The sequence below is a fragment of the Phocoena sinus genome, chromosome 19, assembly GCF_008692025.1.
Source record: "Phocoena sinus isolate mPhoSin1 chromosome 19, mPhoSin1.pri, whole genome shotgun sequence".
Classification (NCBI taxonomy): domain Eukaryota; kingdom Metazoa; phylum Chordata; class Mammalia; order Artiodactyla; family Phocoenidae; genus Phocoena; species Phocoena sinus.
Window position 1 is genome coordinate 52,351,637 of NC_045781.1, and position 19,895 is coordinate 52,371,531.

The following is a 19,895-nucleotide window of genomic DNA, read 5'->3' on the forward strand; positions in this document are numbered from 1 at the left end:
CCCCAAAACACACAGGTAGCAGGTGGCAGAGCTGGAATTTGAACTCGGGCCCCAGAGTCCACATTTTCAGCCACCACACAATATTGCCTTAAAAATATAGGCTTTCCCATAAATATCTATAGAAGGAAAAAAAATCTATAAGTAGTTTATTTCTTTAAAGATCAGATGTTTCCAAGTGTGTGATATTTGCATACTCTGGAAACTGTTGCCAGATGAACAACCTGCATTAGATTGGAGACCATTTACTGTTTTTAAGTAATCTCTTGTCTTTCCTGTCTTTGTTCCCTATTTTTAGGTTAAAACTTTCCTGGAAAAATGCCATATCTTACTATTTTCTGTGTTTCTGACTAAAAACAAAACTATGCGAAGGAAAGCCAAAAAAATTGCCATTATTTATACCAAGTCATGGCAACAACTTCATATATCCAGAAAGACAGTATCTCTATTTCTGTTCCTTGTATCCCTGTTCTTTTACTCGTACTACCATCCTCCCAGTGGTCCATATTCAAAATAAGGTCATCTTTGATTCTCTCTTACGCCTCACATCTCATGAGTTGCCAAGTTTTTTCTTTTTTCTTTTTTTTTTTAAACTCTGTAGTATTTTTCACACATTCCCCCTGCCTTTATTTTTCTGCCCTGACTCCAGTGAGCTCACTCTTTTATATGTGCAAAGTCTTCTAACCAGTCTCTCTAATACATTTCACCTACTTGTGCTTTTGAAAGATTAATCTGACGGTCATTTCATCGTGATGGAAATTCTTCCTGTTTCCCCATTGCTTACCAAGTAAAGATAACAGTATTTAGCCTCCTACTCGGGGCCCTCCACGATCTGAGGTTGAGAAAAATGTTGAGCCTTTTTCGCTTTCTCCTTTTCACATGTTCTGTGCTCCAGCTCGCTTCTTAGAGCCATCCTGTGTTTTATCGTCTCTGTGCATTTGCTCAGCCGAGATGCCCTCCCCCTTTCATTTTTATATTATAGGTAAATCATGTTAATTATTCTTTGAAGCCTACATCTGTGAGTTTCATCTTTTGATGCCTGAATGTATACTTGGACAGACATCTTTGACCACTGGCTGAATCCCCTGTGGTTCTCTGACTTGTGGGTAAGGGACCATTATGGTAGCAAGGGTTAAGTGGAAGTCACTGGAACTTTCCTCCCCTGCCGAGATAGAAAACCAGAAGCAGTACTGCATCCTGAGGAATGTGCAGACATTTGTGCCACCGCCAAAGACTTGAAAATGCAAGAGTCGCGCTACGTATCACATCCCCACTTAATTCACTTAGAAAACGTAGAAAAGTCAAGTGGATTTTGGAAAATAACCGTGAACTTCCATAAACTTAAGCAGGTGATTAAGCTGATCACAGCCTCAGTCCCGCGGGTGGGGTCTTTACGCAGCACAGTCCCTGGCCTTGGTGCCGCTGTTGCCTTAGCTGATGCCTTCTCTGCACACCAGTCTGCAGTGACCACCAGCAGCTGTTTCTTGTACCTGGCAGGACCAGCGGTACCCCTGTACAGTGTTGCCTCAGGACTGTGTCAGTTTTGCCGTGTGCAGTATATTATTAGCCCCCAGAGGTCTTGATCACCTTGGTGTGCCGTACTGTATTGGTCTGCCCCGTTGACCATGTTATGCTGTTTGGGTCTGAGCTTAGGAAGTAGCACATACTACAGATGCCTTTGTAAGACACGTGAGCAAGAGGATGGGAGATGAACGCTGCTCCTAACCAAATCCGCTTCAGTCATGGTCCAGCCAGGAGACAGAAACCACCTCGTAATCTGCAGGGGAGATTTAATGTACGTAATTATTAACTAGGAAGAGTAGTTAGCTGCTAACAGGTGAGAGAATGCAGAAACAGCCGATGAAGGAAGCGCGACTACAGCCTTTAGGGCTGAGGGAAAGTGCCCCAGGAAGGAGCAAACTGGGAAGAGCCCTCCCTGCCCCGCAAGGCTGGATTTACCTCCGTGGAGGAGGGTGTGCAGTGGCCCCAGACGTGGCAGAGCCCTGGGGTGCCAGGGCCAGAGCTGGTGCGTGGAAGCTGCCTGCTGGCTGGCAAAGGACCACCCTGAGGGAGAGCCACTCTGGTCCCCCGGCACACAGGAGGCGGCAGAGCAGATGGAGGAAGGAAAAGGCCACCGACACCAGGGAAGAAGCCCTTTCCTCTCTCCAGCCTTGCAGTCCCACCAGCGCTCTCTGTGCTGCGCTTATCTTCTCAAAGAACCAGCTACGCATCCATGTTCATTTTCTCCACTGTGTTTTCTGTTTCATTGGTTTCTCCCCTTGTCTATATTATTTCCTTCCTTTTACTTACATTGGGTTTATTTTGTTCTTCCTTTTCTAGCTTCTTCAGGTAGCATATTTGATCTTTTAAATTTCTCCTATCTTTTTATCATAAGCGTGTTTTCCTTTCCCTCACTGAGCATCGTCATGGTAGCTGCGTGCAGGTCCCTGTCTGGCAGATAATCCCAGCATCTGAGTCATCTCAGAGTTGGCGTCTGTTGATTGTTTATTTCCTTGCAAAGGGGTTTTCATTTTTCTGGCTCTTTTGTTGAGTAATTCTGGATTGTGTCCGGGGCGTTGCGAACATGACATTGTTGAGGCCCCGAGGTCTCTTGCTGTTGCTTCAGAGACTTGCTCCGGGCATTTAGCAGACAGTGGATTTGGTTAGACTCATGGAGCCTCAGGTGCAAGCATTCGTGGCTCCAGTGTCAGTCAGACGTGACTCAGGTGGATGTCCGTCAGTTTAGTTCTGTACCTCCCATCTTTCTGAGACCCCCGCACACTTCAGTGATCCTTGTTGCCCCAAGATGCTCTCCCCTGATTCCGGTGGCCAGAAAGACGGCAGGGTTTTCTCTGGGGCTTTTGTTCCCCAGAGCTGCCAGCCCCAGGCTGCCTTCAGACGGAGCTACCAAGGAACTGGAAACTCATTCCATGTGGGTGCTTGTTCAGCTTTCAACTTCTTTCCCAAATCTGCCTGCTTCTGCTCGGTCTCCAGAGCCCTCAGGCAGTCTGTCTTTTGTATTTTGTCTAGAGTTTGTAGCTGCTTCTCGTGGGAGGCTCAGCCCAGCCCTCGCTGAAGCTTCCTCTCCCCTCCCTCTCTCCTTCCCACCTTCTCTCCTTGCCTGTCTTACCCCTCCCTCTCTGCTCTCTCTGAAGCTTGCCCCATTTTAAAGTTTCCTTTGAGGGAGGGGGGATTCTTAATTCTGAGTTACCAGAGGACACATTATTGTAGCCTGCAAGTCCTGAGGGGCCCACGTTTGAGAACAGTGTAATAAAGGCATAATATTGCCTTGTCCATTACAAAGATTACTGCTACTTCACGATGCCTGCTATGTACTAGACACTGTGCAAAGTACTTTACATTGGCTGTTCCATTTCATCCTCACAGCAGACACCTGAGCTTGGTGATGGCGTCCCCACCTTACAAATGACGAAAGAGAGACTGGGTTAGCTCAGTCATCCAAGGTCAACGAGGTGATAAATAGTAGAAATGCAGAAGTACATGCCATTTATACCATCTTTAAAAGCAGCAGCTAAATATATGATCCAATTAAATTCTCATATCTTATGTACTTTGAAGCCTCAGCATTATATAAAATAGATCACATAGGATTATTTTTCTGAAACCCAGGAACTCTGAATCACTGATCTGCTTTGGACCAAATTTGGTAGACAGTCCACACAGACCAATATCTTCAGCTTTGTTGTGTTATTCCAGGGAGGAATTATGTCGAATTCTCAACTCTACAAAATTACTGAGAAATGCCCTCGTATTCTGATGCGTTCTTTCGGTAGATAATCTAGTCGCGTATGTCTTAATTCAGCAGAAGTGCCAGCTGCCTTGTGGGCGTGCCTGTGGCCCTGTTGATGGACTTGCTGGAAGGGTTGTATGCCTCTCCAACAGGGTCATCCTGGGAGTGGCTCAGCTGCAGACAGGGCAGGGGGATACTCATCGGCTTTGTTTGATTCAGGACCTGGGAAGAATTGAAATGTCGAGGTTTAGTTATTTATGTTTATTTAGCCTTGAAGACATAAAATATGAACAAACCAGTTATTGTATTTGACATTTTTCAAACTTTTTCTTTCAAAGGCCTGTTCGGGTCCCCATTTTCACTTTGCATTGAGAGCTCTTAGATGTTTCCCTTTTCCTATTTATTAGACGCATCTCGGAGGCAGGGGCCAAACTGAACTCCCAGTCCCAGCTAACTGCTTGATTCCAATCAACTTTTAGATGTTCGAGGAATCGGATGTTAGGTAAAGGTACTCAGGGGTATGACAGCTTTACAGCAGCTTTGCTTCTGAGTTGTTCCATGATCTTGGGCAAATCATTCTGCTTCTGGGTTTCTTGGGATTAAAAATATGGAAGCTACTACTTTATATAACAGTCTGGGAAGAGTGCTCATTGAAATAAGAGTGCTGTTCTTAGTGAAATAATTTTACATTTGTATTTAACATCAAGATGCTGTAGACCTTAGCCAGTGGCTTCTTGGACACTTGATGGCATAAAGTTAGACACAGGGGAACAGCGCCAGGGCATCTTCGTGCTCTGATGGTGAGTGGAGGCCCAGACACTGGTAGTTCTGAAGGGTTTAGATACATTTCCAAGGTCTGGCTGAGGTCTGCTCTGACCTGGCTATGCTTTTAGCTATTAAAGGGAAATTGTTTGGTCAGATTACCTTAAGTAAACATTATTACATAGCAGAGTCATTTGTTTTTGTTTTAAAGCAAAAAAACCCTTTTATTTTGGAATAATTTTAGACTTGTAGAAAAGTGGCAAAAATAGTAAGAGTTCCCAAAAGCTTCTCCCAGCTTCACCCAGCTTCTCCTAATGTTGACATCTTACATACCATAGTACAGATATCAAAACCAGGATACTCGCATAGGTACAGTATTATTAAGTAAACTACAGACTTTATTCAAATTTCACCAGCTTGCCCACTAATATCTTTTTCTCTCTGCTCCGGGATCCGATCCAGGACCTGACATGGCTTTCAGTTGTTGAGTTTCCTCGGTCTCCTTTAATCTGTGACGGTTCCTCAGTCTTCCCTCGTCCTTCATGACCTTGACACCCTTGAAGGTTATTGGTCAGTTTTTTACTAGGATGTCTCTTCACGTGGGTTTGTCTCATGACGTCTCGCGATGAGGCTGAGGTTGCACGTTTGGGCCGGGAATCCCACAGAAGTGCTGCTGGGCCCTTCTCTGCCCGGCGTCAGGGGGAGCATGATGTCGATAATATCTCGTTACTGGTGATGCTAATCTTGATGACTTAAGGTGGCATCTTTTGGGTTTCCCCACTGTAAAGTCACTACTTCTCCCTTTGTAATTAATGAGTATCTTGGAAGAGAGAATTTGAGAATATGGGAATATACTGTTTCTCCTTAAACTTTCACCACTAATTTAACATCATTGGTGGACTGGCCTTGCAGTAGTTATCACTGTGCTCTTTGCCTAATGGTGAATTTTCTGCTTCCCTCATTCCTTCTACCTTTGTCAGCTGGAATTCTGTAAAGAAGACCTGCCCCTTCTCCCTAATTTTTTTTTAAGGTATTCAGTCATTTGTTTTTATCAGTATGGACTTATGGATAGTTATTCTGTGAGTTATGTGTCCAGGATTATCATTATTCATTGCGTTGCTCCAGTTGTTCCCACCGTGGCCATTGGGAGCTACTGCATATCAGCTCCGGTGTCCTCCTGACACAACTCATCCTGTTTGAAGCTCTTCCTAGGTGGCAGCACAAGACGATCCAGGCTCATCTTGTATTTTCGGCCTCTTCTGTGGAGTCAGCCACTTCTTCATGGAGCCCTGGCTCCTTTTAGTGGCTGCTAAATTGATTTTCAACAGAAGTACCAAGCAATGTAGTGGGGACAGAAATGTCTTTTCAGCAAGTGATGCTGGAACAACTAGGTATCCGTATGGGGGAGAAAAAGGACTTGACTCTTACACCTCATATCATACACAAAAGTTAACTTGAAATGTATCATAAGACCTAAGTGTAAAAACTGAAACAATAAAATTTCCAGAAATTTTAATTTAAAAAACCTTTGCAACCTTGGAGTAGGCAAAGATTTCCTAGGAGGACATAGGAAACATGAACTATAAAAAGAAAAAAATGATAAGCTGGAATTCGTCAAAATTAAAAACCTCTGTTCTCAAAGTCCCCATTAAGATAATGAAAAGACAGTCTACATGCTGGGAAAAAGATTTGTGATACATGTATCCAACAAAGGACTTGTATCCATGAAATAAAAAGAATCTTAAAATTTAATAAGAAGACAGAAAAGCCAATTTGAAAAATGAGCAGATCTTTGAGCAGAAATTTCACAAAAGTAGATACATAAAGTGTCCAGTAAGCACATGCAGAGATGCTTAGCACCATTGGTCTTCAGGGAAAAGCACACCACTCATATGGCTAAAATGAAAAAGACCGACGGTACCCGAGCTGGCAGTAATGCCGAGCAGTTGGAGTTTTCACATGTTGCTCATTGGAATGCAAAATGGCACAACACCTTGGAAAAGAGTGTGGTGTTTTCTTATCAAAGGAAATATACCTTTAACCGTATAACCAAGCAATTCCATAACGTAAGTCCACAAAAGAGCTTTGCCCTCTCAAGTCCAAAATAGCTTCACTCACAATAGCCAGACACTGGAGGCTGCCCAGATGAACCTGAACAGGTGAATGGGTAACAAATTCTGCTGTACCATGTAATGGAATCCTGCTTGAGATTACAAGAAATGAGATAACGATGAAGCCACAGCATGGATGAACCTCCTTCACACTGTGCTGAGTGAAGGAAGCGGACTGGATAGTGCACTCCATGATTCATTATATGCGACGTTCTGGAACAGACACAACTAAGTCTTCAGTGACAGGAAGGAAATGAGTGTGTCCGCAGAAGAGGGGTGTCGGTGTCGTGCCTGGTACTGTAGGTGGCTCACTGAGTTTGTCATCTCAGCCTGCTGAGATGTCGTGGGCACCCTTTGACCTCCTTCATTCTGTCCCTCTGTTTGTTCTCAGGTGGATCTATCTTAATGACCAGAATTTATGCATCCCCGCCAGTTCCTCTTTTGTGTACGGAGCTGTCCCCATAGGAGCCAGTATCTATGTGATCGGAGATCTTGATACAGGTCAGAATGTTACAGTGATCTTGTCGGAACGGTTTCCCGGTGATTCTGAGGCACGGTGTGTCACCTCTGCTTATTCTCACGGCGCAGGTACCAATTACGACTACGTGCGCGAGTTCAAAAGGAGCACGGGAACCTGGCACCACACCAAGCCCCTCCTCCCCTCCGACCTGCGCCGCACCGGGTGTGCAGCCTTACGTATTGCGAATTGCAAGCTTTTCCGCCTGCAGCTTCAGCAGGGCTTGTTCCGCATCCGCGTTCACTCACCTTGACGGGGCCGCGGCGCGGAAGCGGAGCTCCTGACCAAGCGCGCCGGGACGCGGCACTCTGCGAGGGGACAGAGATGGCAGGCGACCCTTGCTCTGCGCCGGCCTCTGTGCGGTAACACGAGTGGTTTTCTAACGCTTAGAAGCCTGGGCTTCCAGCTCTTGTTCGGGAGAACACGTAACTGCTGAAAAAAAACGAGGAGGAGTCAGTTCCTCCAGGAGATGTGTCCCTAGACCAACCGGGCTAGTCAGCGTCAGAGGAAGAGGAAAGTGGGAATCCGTGTCATGTAAAATCAGGAAGTTACAGCACCAAGGTGCATGTTCCCCGCGGGGAACTCACGTCTGCCTGACCGCTCTGTTCGAGTACCTGGCTTTGGTTAACAAACGAGCAAACATGCATATATCAACATATCCAAACATACCGGGGTTGCTTTTCCACTGCACTTGGAAGGAGATATTATGCCTAACTCTGCCCAACAATTTAAGGTTTGTGCCTAAAATGTTAGATTGGACTCAACGCCAGTTAGTCTCCACTTACTACTAGTTCTCTGTCCTAAGAATCTTTTTTAAACTAAATTATGATGAATTGAAACTAAGATAAAATTTCTCTTTTATGACATTCTATCTTAGTAATCCAAAGGATTCAATAAATTAAGGAGTCAGGTGGCAGCCCTCCCATGAATTTAAAGGAAGTTGCTGACTTCTGTGTTAATTCAGATGAAGACGTGTCATGCCGTCATTTCTGGGGTTGTGAAGGATCTCATGCAGTGCCAGTCTTCCTTTCCAACTAACCAGAACTGTTTTATAAATATGAGGATGTTAGTGAGTAGGAGATTTTGTAAAAGAAGGACCTGAGCCGGACAAATAATAAAGGTCTGCTATGACCAAAAAAAAAAGTCCAGAGGAAATATATAGGGATCAAAAACTTTTAAAAGCAATCTGTCTGAAAGCACACAGAGTCTTGTTTACTACTGTCTAGGATTTGAAAACGTGTCTTGGAATGCGAATCCACGTTAAGAATCTAGTCTTTGTAGCAGAATTTTCTCAATGCCGTTCACTAGTACGAGATTCAGACAAATTACATTACAAGTAAAGGTTGGCTGGTAGAATAAACTACCTCAACTTAATTTCATTCTGTTCCTGTAGAGCAAATTAATCCTTTCCTCCTTCCCTCCCTCTCACTCCCATGTCGACCCACTCAACTCCACTCCTCAAAGTGGAAAAAGTCTGTCATTAGTGGTACTTACCTTGTAAGATATTTTGTTTTCCATTCGAATTATACCACCTTAGTGTGAAACCAAGGAGTTCAAAGTGCTTGATGACTTCATCATTTGAATTTTATGCAATATCAGATTTCTAATCAATTTAAAATAGAGCTCTTCATTTCTAATTGTTTTCTACAGCTTCCCCCCGCCCTTAGTATATGGCTATAAGAAGCAGCATTTAGTCGTAATGATTAATAAATGTATAAGTGTATCCTTTGGTTATAAATTTGAGAATAGGAATTTCTCCTAGAAACTTCCTACCTGGAATGTCTGTATGCTTTACCCATGCATATGAAACATCACTTGTCTTTTCCCACCCAGGAACAGTAGAAGTCAATCCAGTGCTAGAAAAGTCACTGAGCAGCCTTGTCTGTGGGAATTCTAAAGAATGTCGTGTGTGCGCATTAACTCTCCATCCTGGCAGAGACATGGGTAAAAGGAGGTACAGGGTTTTCCTCTTCTCTATCAGAGGCACTGGGCCAGATTTGCCGGCCATTCACATAACAGTCAGATTTGACGCGTAAGTCAAAGCCAGCCTCTTTGCTTTGTACCGTGTACCAGTCAGCAGTTGTCTGCATGCTTTCCCCAGGATACCTTGGGTGTCTTCTAATCAAAGCAAACTGCATGGCCACTGCAAAGAAAGAAAACTTTCTTTGTACAACTAGATGTTAGTTTTAGAGGAAATAAATTTCTGAAAAAGTGGGTTTTCTTTGGTAAAATGTCCCATACAGAACAGAACCTTGGCCTTCAGAAGCCACAGCTGAGGTACATTAAAGTGGTAACTAATGTCCTATTAAAGCCGTGACAGTCAGCAATTCTCTTTTCTTTAATTTCTGAAATTTAAAGTCCTTCCCAGGCTACGCCAGGCCTCTCCAAGGAGACAGTTCATTGTTCAGGAGTGAATGGGTCCCTGTTGCAGTATTATCAGTGCCTGCATGACTTGGTCAATTCATTTTATAAAAGTAGTTTTTTTTTTTTTTTTAATTTAGTTCATTGACACTGTAGCTGCAGAAATTAAGTAACTTTTTTAAAATTAAATTTGCTGCATAATATGGGATGCAATAAACAAGAAAAGCTGCTAAGTGCCAAACTGTTATTTTACTATATAATAATATAAAAATATTACATTGAAGTGTAGGCATGTATTTAATTTTATTATATTCCAAAATTAATCATGACTTTTTTGTAAATTACAGTTCCTTTAGTATCGTGAAAAAATTTTTAACTAATTTCACACAGGTTTGTGTTTTAACCATCCATTTATGCCTTGAAATACCCTTTCTTGGTAAATTTTTGATACTTCTTTTTCCATTAGGCACTTTTATCAGGTGTATATTGGAATTAGCAGCGAAAGATAGATCTTAAAATTTTAAATACAGTATCTTTGGGGGAAGTGCAATTTGTTTTCATTATCCACCAACAGAAGGAAAGTTGTCTCAGCTTAGAGTAATTTAAAGTATTTCTTCTAGGCTACGGTCTAAAGTAGGTTTGTTTGTTTCTTTGCTTAACACATCCAAATACAGATATTTTTTCAAAGATTTAAGTGTTTAATTTAAAATGAAGTTTTAAATTTTTTTGTGATAGTGCTAATATCCTGTGAGAGTAAAAGTGTGAGAGAGAGTGTGTGTGTGAGTGTGTGTATGTGTGTGATGTGACTAGCTAAGTCTGTCTGTATATGTTTAGCTTTGGAATTGTCGTTCCAAACTACATATATTATTGTCTCCTGGTGCTTCAGATAAATTCTTGAGCCTGTGGTCCTTCAGTTTATACTACTGTGTTAACTCATGTTGAGTGTATATATTGACGTATTTGTAGTTTGTAGTAAGTTTTACTTGGCGTTTGCATTTCTTTTCTTTAGCATATTAAAAACAGTGTTATTGTTTACCAACTCACAGTTGGTATGTTATAAAGATTTGGCCCAAGAAATTTCTAAATTCATCGTGTCTTTTACTGCTATGAGGAGTTGATAGCTGACAGTAGACTTTTTTCAAGCTGTGCAACCACCAGAAGAGAGTATCTGGGGGATGCTGGACGGCATGTTGCTTGCCTTGAAGTGTTCTCTTATCTTGCACGACCACTTTAATGATGGCACTTTCTTCGGTGATGCTTTGGAAGTGCCATTTTGTCATTTAGGAGTGAGGAGTTCCCTAGGCAATGCATGGGAGATACATCCTTTATATTGATGTGGTAAAGACAGGGCTCCTTTGCTGTGGCACTGCAGTTACTCAGGGTAGCAAGTTAGGTTTTTAGAGAAATGTGTTAGCTGCTTAGGTCCTTTGGGGTTCCGTTTGGTGTGTTCCTGCTTCATTGCACCAAACCAGGGATCTCCAGAAGTTTTCCAAGGAGCATTAAAAACACTGCAGTATTACCTTCCGGAATGTTGTTTTTCTTGATTTAAGAGGAGGCTGCCTGCGATCAGGTGAAGACATGTGATTATCCGGGGAAAGAATGAGGTGGCACTTTCACCACATCAGTTTTGAAGATGCTGGAACCCCCGTACAGAGCACCCAGTGGAAGGGAAGGGAAGGGTGAGGCTGCTCTGGTTCAGTGGCTGCCCCTGGAGCCGTGAGAGAAGAGACTCCAACCGGCACAGAAGAGCCCGCCCTGGGTTTAATCAACAGTGTTGATTGAGCACCTACTCAGAATTCTGCTCGGGTTTCTGGGGAGCTTCACAGTGAGGCAGATGAAATCCTGCCCTCCCTCTAGACTGTAAACTCCTTGTGGGCAGGAACCCTACTTTAGTCTTCTGCTAATCCTAGTGCTTGGCACACAGTAGGTAGTCAATAAATGACCAACGAATACAGTGTCCTTGTGATCCAGGTGACGTTCTACACAGGATTGAAAGGGACTTACTTTTAAGTGAGAAACTTTGCACACAGATAGGCCGGCCTCATAATACAGAGTGGGAAACCAGTACAGAATAAAAAACGCAAAGTGCCTGACTTATATGTGACGCACAGCTCTGTGGTCTCCACATGTTCTGGAGGATTTTTGAGACCCTGTACTCAGCACACCCAATAATGTTTACGGCATCTAATGTTGGGTTTTGTTCACGGCTTTTTCTATGGGGCTCAAAATCTTTTCCAGAACGTACTGCTTTGATCCTCACATCTCTGTGATGGGTGCAGTGCTCTCCATTGGACAGAAAGCAGCCTTTGAGGCCCAGTAGATACAGCTTCATTCCCCGCTTCAGATGTGAGTAGAAGCCAAAAAGTGGAATCTGGTCTTTGGATTATCAGTTTCACTGTTCAGTGTATTAGAGTATCACTTAATTTTTTAGGCATACAAGTATTTTTAATCATATGATAATCATTTATGGTATAACTTAAACCCCCAAACATATCCTTTGCAAGTTGCACAAATATAAACTAAAAGATCTTTGGTTTTCTTTGTCATTTAGCTGTGGGAAATTTAAGAATTTACTAAAGTTGTAAGAATAGAGGTCATAAGCGTTTGTGTTTGAGAGAGAAGCTGTTTTTACTTTTAAAAGCTGAAGCTTCATTTATCCTTCCCTTTCTTACCACATCTAATCAGTAAGGGAAAAGATACTGTGTCTTAGAATGTTGAGGGAAGCATTTTGCTAGCTTTCTAGTAATCCCTGACATATTCCCTAGAGCTGGTTGATAGAAGTTTATGGTACAAGGGTGAGGAATGCCCCACTTGCCCACATGTGAGGGGAGTGTGAACTCAGGTGAGCTAATCCTGCCTGCTGGCAGCGGAGTCCTCCTGGTCTTGAACTGGAGACTTCCTCTATTTTTTGGCAAACCAGCTAGTAAAAATTCTAAATTTTTTGTAATTTTGTTTCAGAGGTGATTCTATTATTTTAATTTTAAACATATCTCAACTTGGTCTCTGCGGTATGTGACGTGTGAGAAGCTCGGATGTAACTCTGTATTCTTTGGACTGATGTATACTGCTTAGGAAAGCTAGTTCTTTTCAGTTCTGTCATCGAAGTTCCCTAAACGAATGGATTTTTAAACGCCTTCCCTTTCTTATGAAATCAGATCTCTAATAACGTTGCATAATGATCTAGTGAGAAATGTCTGTTGCCTTCTCTTTTTCATGTTGAGATAAAAACTCATCTTTTAAAATTGCTACTCACCTGAAATTTAGGCTAATTATAATTTTTGATATTGACGTCTTCATGGCCCAACAAAGTTGTGGTAGACTCTTAAATCACTGTGATCTGAATTAGAGAAGGTGCAGGTAGGAGGGGGTGACAGCCCACGAAGTCTGGGTACACATTGCGTAAGATGACGTGGAGAAAGCTTAGCCACTTCCTGTGACCCAAGTAAATGAATGGCCACTTCAAATAATTCAGATCCCGAGTGGCTGTGGGTTCATCTTTCTTTCTGGTTGGTGAATTATGTTTGTTAGAACTTTATTCTTAGCATGTCAGTACAGCTTTTTAAGTACCTTATTTTTATTCCTCTCACTCATCAATTACACACAAGGTGTACCTTAGAACCTTGGGTTAAATTTTTGCAAGTTAAACCGAGGAATTTGGTTCACAGTTTGCTTTATCATGTTTCCTGTTTAATCGGATGAGAATTACACATGCGCGTATTCCCTTGTTCTTCGTGTTTATAGGAAAGAGGCTGTTCTCGGCTACCTCATTATGTAGTGTTGTGCTTGATCCCCTGCCAGTTTAGAAGAATTCAACACATTCTGTCCTTTAACAAAAGCCTGGAAACAAGCAGTAAGTGGCCTTGAGGAATACAATCCTCTAAGGCGTAGTTTCCATTTTACTACTTTTTTTTAAAAAATAGGCACTTTTAATCAGGAGGAACAATAATTCTCCTAGAGCTGCTGCAAAGTGATTACTTGAAACTCAACTTGAACTTTAAAGAGTCTTTACAAGGCTATGTTTTCATAACGTAGAAAAGTAGTATATTTAAACACCACTGCTGTGTAAAATAGAGGGCTTCATTGCCATCGTCATTCAGATCAGACAGGAAATCTTGTCTGTCTGTAATTTGACCCAGTGTTTGGGATTTAGATGCTTGGGGCTACTGTTTTCCATATTCTATAAGGTGCTATTGGGAGCAGTTTAAGGGTCTGTTAGGTGTAGTTTCATGAATTTGTTTCCCAAGAATCTTAATTTTGATGAAAGTATAGGGCTCATCAAGAAGTTCCTCTTCTCTTTTAGTTCTGATAACCTGGGGTTTTAAAATGAAACTCTGAAAGTGCAGGGTTGAGTTGACCAAACAACATAGAACTGCATTACGCTTAAAATCACGAGTGATCGGGTTTGTTTTGTGTGTCAGTGGAATGTCCCCAGCTTCCTCCCGTACGCACCATCTGCACAGGGCACGTGTGGGTGCTGTCCTCGCCAGCATCTGTCCGCCTACTTGGCTGGTGAGTGAGGGGGAGCTGCGGGGCCCATCGCTTCTCGTAGACAGACCTTCCCTTCCGGGGGTGACTTCTTATAGGAATTACCCAGTACCCTTCATGGCCAAAAAGAGTTATGCCCATTCCTAAAAACCTAGCATACTAGGAATAACTTACATACCAGGTGAGATCTAAAACCTTAACTGTCCCTGTGCATTAAGATTTAATGGATGTGCTTGTGCTTTGTAGACTAAAGGGCTTGCTGCTGACAAAGTCCTCCTCTGGTGGTTCTAGCCGTCGGCCATGAGGCATTCCCTTAGGTGGTTGCCAAGAGAACCAAGGTTCACCCCTCTAAAGCCCTAAGCTTTTGTATTGTAATTGTTTTGAGGAAAATATCTGTAAACATTCTCTGTACTGTCTCAAGTGAACCCAATGGTTGTGAGCACGCGTGGGCTTCAGGGCCGGGTGCACATGGGTTTGGAGATGCTGGCCGCTGGCTGCTTCGTGAGCTTCAAAGCTCTTTACCCCGTAGAAAGAGATGATGGGTGTTTACCTGCTAGGGTTGCTGTGAGGAATCAGTGGAGTAAGGACGGTGAGAACTTGGTGTCTTGCACACAGATGGGGTGGTTGGGATCTCAGCTGCCATTGCCGCCCGACTCAGCCTCTAGTCACTCATGGTCTTAGCTCTCGCCCTTCGCCGAGTGTCCCCACCCTTAGTGCTTTCTTCATTCTCACGTCTGCCACCACAATACACAAGTAAATGCATATTTGCACTTCCAAAGTTATTTTCTGGATCCATGACACCGTTCTCCTCCTGCTTCTCTAAGACCTCAATTCAAGGTAACTCTAGACAGCGGAAACACCCCAAAATATGTGTTTAGAATATTTAGAGTGGTTATAAATATCCCTTATTTCAGGGTTTGCCTAATGAAGTACTCTAGTAATATTTAAAACTCTTTCCTGAAGTTGAATTTTTCTTTTTTCCCTAAAATATTAAAGGTAGTAGTCTATATTAGTCCAATATACTGGATGTTTTCTAGATCTCTGTTTGAGATCAGTATACCTGAACTATGCTTTCTGAACTTGGATGTTATGTGGAACCTAAAAACAAAGAAACTTTGTGTTACGTGTGTGTGTGTGTGTGTGTGTGTGTGTGTGTGTGTAGAACTTCTGTACCTTCAGGTAAAGAAGGGTTATTTAACAAAGTGATACCAAAAGTGAGCTACTTAATCCTTTTATAAAATTCACTTCCTTTCCAGTTCAGATTACAGACTGGTGAATTTAGTGGTACGGGACATACCCAGCTTATCTTGACTTCAATAAGACATTTGATAAAGTCTTTCTTGATATTTTTGTGATTGAGAAAAGGGAGTAGAAATAGGTTTAAAAGGGCTGAGAAATACCCAGGCAGTGTTGATAGGAACGGGCCCTTGTGTCAGCACGGACGGGGGCAATCTAGCAGTATGCGTTTTTAACGTTTTCACTACTAACTTGTATGAAACTATAGACAGCAGAGGAAAGTGTTGGGTGTTAGGGTCTGCAGTGCTTTTTTTTACAGTCTAATAACATGGCTAAATATAGTCTTATGTCTAGGCTCAGAGAAGATAGTTCCCAATTGAGAGGGAAAGAAAAAAATGTGTGTGGTGGGTGGGGAGGGGGAAATCATTGATAATTTGAACATAAGCCAACTGTTTAAAAAAATAGTGCCCTTGTCTGTGTTGGGGGCTGGTAGCCCAAAGAGGAAGTCTGTTCCGTCCACATGCTGCATTGATGGGCCCTGGGAACTGCACTGAGCTGCCGACTCTGGGCACCAGCACCTGGGAGGCCACCTGGAGGATGACAGCTGGGGTGGTGGGCTCTCTGGAGGCCCCAGGCTCTGGCCTGCTGGGGGGGCTTTAGAAGGAGCAGATGTGCGTGCCCCAGAGCGCCTTGCTCAAGACGAGAGGCAGAAACGGTAGAGGCAGAATGTTTCTGTCACTCTTAGAACTTTCTAGAATTGCCTTGTGATGAAATGGGTGCCTCCTGTGGTTCGGAGCGCTCAGCTATGAGAATCACCCCAAGGATGCCCCATGCAGCTGTGACTAGTGGGTGTGACTGTCAACCATGGGGGTCTTGCACGGTGACAGGATGTTGTCACAGGCTCCAAAGCTTCTTGCAGATGAGGTTCTGTGAACAGTTTAGTAAAAAAGTGGGTGGGGGGGGGAATAACGTTTGTACTTTAGCTTTCACATTGTTTTTGAGGAGAAGGGCCTCTGTTCCTCCTGACGTGTGCTCTCTCCCCGCCTCCCTCCCCTCCGTCCTCTCTGCTCACTCCTGATTGCAGCCACTGGCCCACGGCTACAGCCAGCTTCAGCAGAACCTTCAGAAATAGACGTACTTCTAGAGATTTCCCTAAAGCCATGTTGTTAACTAGACAGTGATTCTTGCTGTTTATATACTCTTTGTTCTAAATCCCTCAGTGCCTCTGCAGGCTTAAGAAAGCTGGTAAGTAAAACTCGGACTCTTTTAAGCAGGGCCTGGGATGCCGTCGAGGGGACCGTGCACTGGGGGGAGTTGGGTCGGCTGACCTCTTCCAGCCCCTCTCAGCTCCAGGAATGGGCACCTCGCTGATGGGTTACTTAGTCATCCCTGGAGAGGCGTTTCCAGAGGACCTGCTTCCTCTCGGGTTCTGTCCCTCCCTCTTCTATGAAAGCCCCTGCAGTCGTCCTCCCAGTTGACGGGGCTGCAGGGGCGCCACTCCCCCTCTGTGTCTCCTCCCGACCCCACCTGCCCCAAAGCCCAGGGACTGAGCAGAGGCTGGGACAGGCACCCAAGTCCAGGTCCAGGTCCAGGTCCAGGTCCGAGGGAGGAAGCTGTCCGCGTTGTTTTCCGGGCGTGTGCCTTCTGCCCATCCCCTCGGCTGTCTTCACTCACTGTTAACCCTTTGTTTGAACCAGCGTTCACTTTCCTCCCCATGTCCCGTTGTGCCTGCACAGACTGTGGGTGGGATCTCCGAGGACATGGGCCCTTCCTGCAGTTGGCACTTCTTTCTGGGCAGTTGAGGAACTTTAGGCAAGATGGGGGAGGTATTTTGGTTGCGTTCTGAAGTGTACGCTTATTTACCTACTTTTCTTGGCAATCGCATCCTCGCCTGCCCTCTGTTCTCATCCCGTGGCCTCTCCCAGTCTGGTTTTTTAACTGCTTGAATTATGTATCCAAAAGAGTGGGGGGCGCTCTTCTAGTTCCTCAGACATTTAGCCTAAAACACGTGTTGAAAAAGCATTCTTCCAGGATCCCTCACCTGGCCTCTGAGACCAGCGCTTTCCACCGCCAGAGAGCCAGAGCGGTGGCCCAGGCCGGGCAGCCCCCGGAGTCTGCACTGCTCTACTCCTCCCACGTGAGAACCCGGGGCCTGGAGCCTCCCGCCCCAGGCATGGCCAGGTGCATCTCTGCGGCTCCTTAAGCAGCTAGACTGGAACAGCCTCCCCAGGGCCCCAGGCGGCCTCACCCTCCACACCTGCCCCGGAGGTTCTTAGGGCTCCTCTCTGAGCTAGAAGCAGGGGCCCCAGATGCCAGACATACCACATCAGCACCCAGCTGCCAGGCGCCGTGCGGGCTCCACCTCGTCCTTTCCTCTTATTTAGCTCTGATTAAAAACACACTGCACTCCAAATTGTGACTAGGATCGGAAATTAGAATTCCTCATTTACAGTAAGAGAGAGACCATCTTTATGTATTTTTTTCAAAAGGAATTTTTGCTTCAGAAAAGACTCTAGAAAGTAAATGTATTCTTGTTAATCTAAGCATATGTTCACTGAATTGGACTCTATGCTTTGTATAAAATTACGTAGGATCTGGTACGTGGGGCAAAAGGGTATGTATCATCAGCTTGAAAGCAAACCTTCAGTGTCGGTGGGTTTACAGCATTGCTTTCCTATAGGGGACCTCAAAATTTAAGTTCTACGTGAAAACAGATCAGCCAGGTTGCATGGGGTAGATGATTTTATGATGGGAAATGTCTCAAGTGGCCTTTAGTTGAGCAAAGCACAGGTGCTTTAGCAACACTTGCTCCATTAAATATCAGTGGCTTTTTCTGCTGATGGGATTCTTTTCATTTTGACGCATCTGTGACAGCCTCTGTTTGGCTCCTCATTCCTGTACCCCTTCAAGTCGCCAGTGACATAGCGGTACTTGTTTTGTGTTCGATCATACCACTTGTGAACTGTGTCGACCATGAAAAAATAATCGTGTTTTCGGCAGAACATTTTGAACACCTGTCGCGGCCCGTTCTGCAATTGCATCAGCAGAGCTTGGAGTGATCAGTGGATTTAACAAAAGCGCCTCCCTCCTCCACCCCTTCCCTCCCATCCTCATCAGAAACTATTGTAGAAGTACCTCAAGCAGGCTCTGGCAGACTTCATTTTCACACTGTATGTTCCTGGTGACAGAGACGCTCGTACCTATCTGTGAATGGGGTCCATCCATCACTTATTCTGAAACGTGTAGATTCATTCGTTGGTTTTCTCTCACCGATCCCAGTCTTCCGCTGTGAGAGAAGACTACCAAGGGAACTCCTTGAAACAGGGCCATAAACTCAGTTTGACTTTCCCAGACTCAGGGCTGATCTTCACAGTGGGCCCTGGTCCGGCAAGAACAACCAGCGACACTCCTGTTGCCTGGTTGCCTGTGCGGCACCAGCCGCCGTGTGTGACAGCCGCCCTTGTCAAGAACCAGTTTTCAGCACACTCTTGTTTTGTCATTTTCAGTGCTTTTAATACCATAAAGCGAAGTCCATGAATACCAGATTCCCAAAATACCGTATCAAAATTCATCCTCTTAAACGCAAGTCTTTGTTTAATTAACATATCTATATTTTCTGACACGGTACGTACAGAAGAGTTTTTAATTTAAATCCTGCAGCTTTTATTATCTGGTAAGATTCCAAGTTGAGCAGTCTACTTAGACGTGTATTCCGATGAGGTTACATGTGTTCAGATGAGGTATCTCGATCTTTAAAGAAAGACCTACTACTGAAAAAACCAGAGATTTGCAGTGAAATAGACATAAGCTAGACAAAAGACATGCTATGGAAAGTTCAAAATATTTCAAGTACTGGGAAGTTGCAACTTGTAGAGTTATCCTCCCCGAATTCAGTAGGATAGCAGAGAAATTGTGCTAATGTGATTTCATTGAAACGTCACGTCTCAAACGTCCTGTGGTACACGCGTATTCGTTTCTTCTGTGGAGTAGTTTTCTATTCCGTTGCTGGTACGAAATTTTAGTGAAGTTGAAGTAATTTTGAATTAGTGACCTTTCTTACAAAGTTGCTTTATGGTTTACAAGTAATACTGATGCAAACAGGCTATGTTAACTTTCTTAAAATTCAGTAGCACGCACTTTGTTTACAAGCTTGGTTTATTGTGGGGTAACTACGGGGTCACCCCGTTTCACGAGCACAGGATTTGTGCTTTGGGAACATAACTGCATTCGTGCTGTTCTCTTGTACCAAGGATCAGTGAAAGTGTTTTATCTTTTTTATGTAGTTTGTATTGACTGGATTTTATAACTGTAAGAAAACAGAAACAGAGTGTTGTATTTTGATCTGAAATTTGTCTATGGTAAAGTAATTTTGTTTTATGTACTGGAAGTTCATTTAAAACTTGAAATATTTTCTAGAAGGGTACCGAACAAACGAATCGTCTTTAAGCTGTTTAATTAACCTAATAAAACAATTTGATGGGGAAGGCATTGTAATCGGTTCTGATTTTTACAGTGGTTCCCACTAAGTTAGCGTTGTCGATACAGCTTGGCTTGACTTCTGAATGGAAAATTATCTTTTTTACACCACATCTTAAACGGTCTGGGTATCAGCTCCCTGGATCCTGGCTCACAGCGTGAGATACACTCCTTCACCACACTCCACAGTCATTGCCTT

At 43.8% G+C, this 19,895-nt stretch overlaps 1 protein-coding gene across 12 annotated transcripts in view; it reads left to right on the forward strand.

The window, feature by feature from the left end:
* Positions 1 to 19,895, forward strand: part of GAN (gigaxonin) — a 102,152-nt gene that overhangs the window by 46,334 nt on the left and 35,923 nt on the right. The window contains exons 10-11 of one of the 12 annotated variants that reach the window (XM_032612418.1): positions 7,013 to 7,122; positions 7,210 to 19,708. The exons of 10 other annotated variants lie outside the window; for them this stretch is intronic. In XM_032612418.1, the coding sequence (XP_032468309.1) occupies positions 7,013 to 7,122; positions 7,210 to 7,391 (292 nt within the window). In that variant the 3' untranslated portion in view covers positions 7,392 to 19,708. Of the gene's footprint in view, positions 1 to 7,012; positions 7,123 to 7,209; positions 19,709 to 19,895 lie in introns of those variants that run through there. One more of the 12 variants, XM_032612425.1, reaches the window with a different exon arrangement.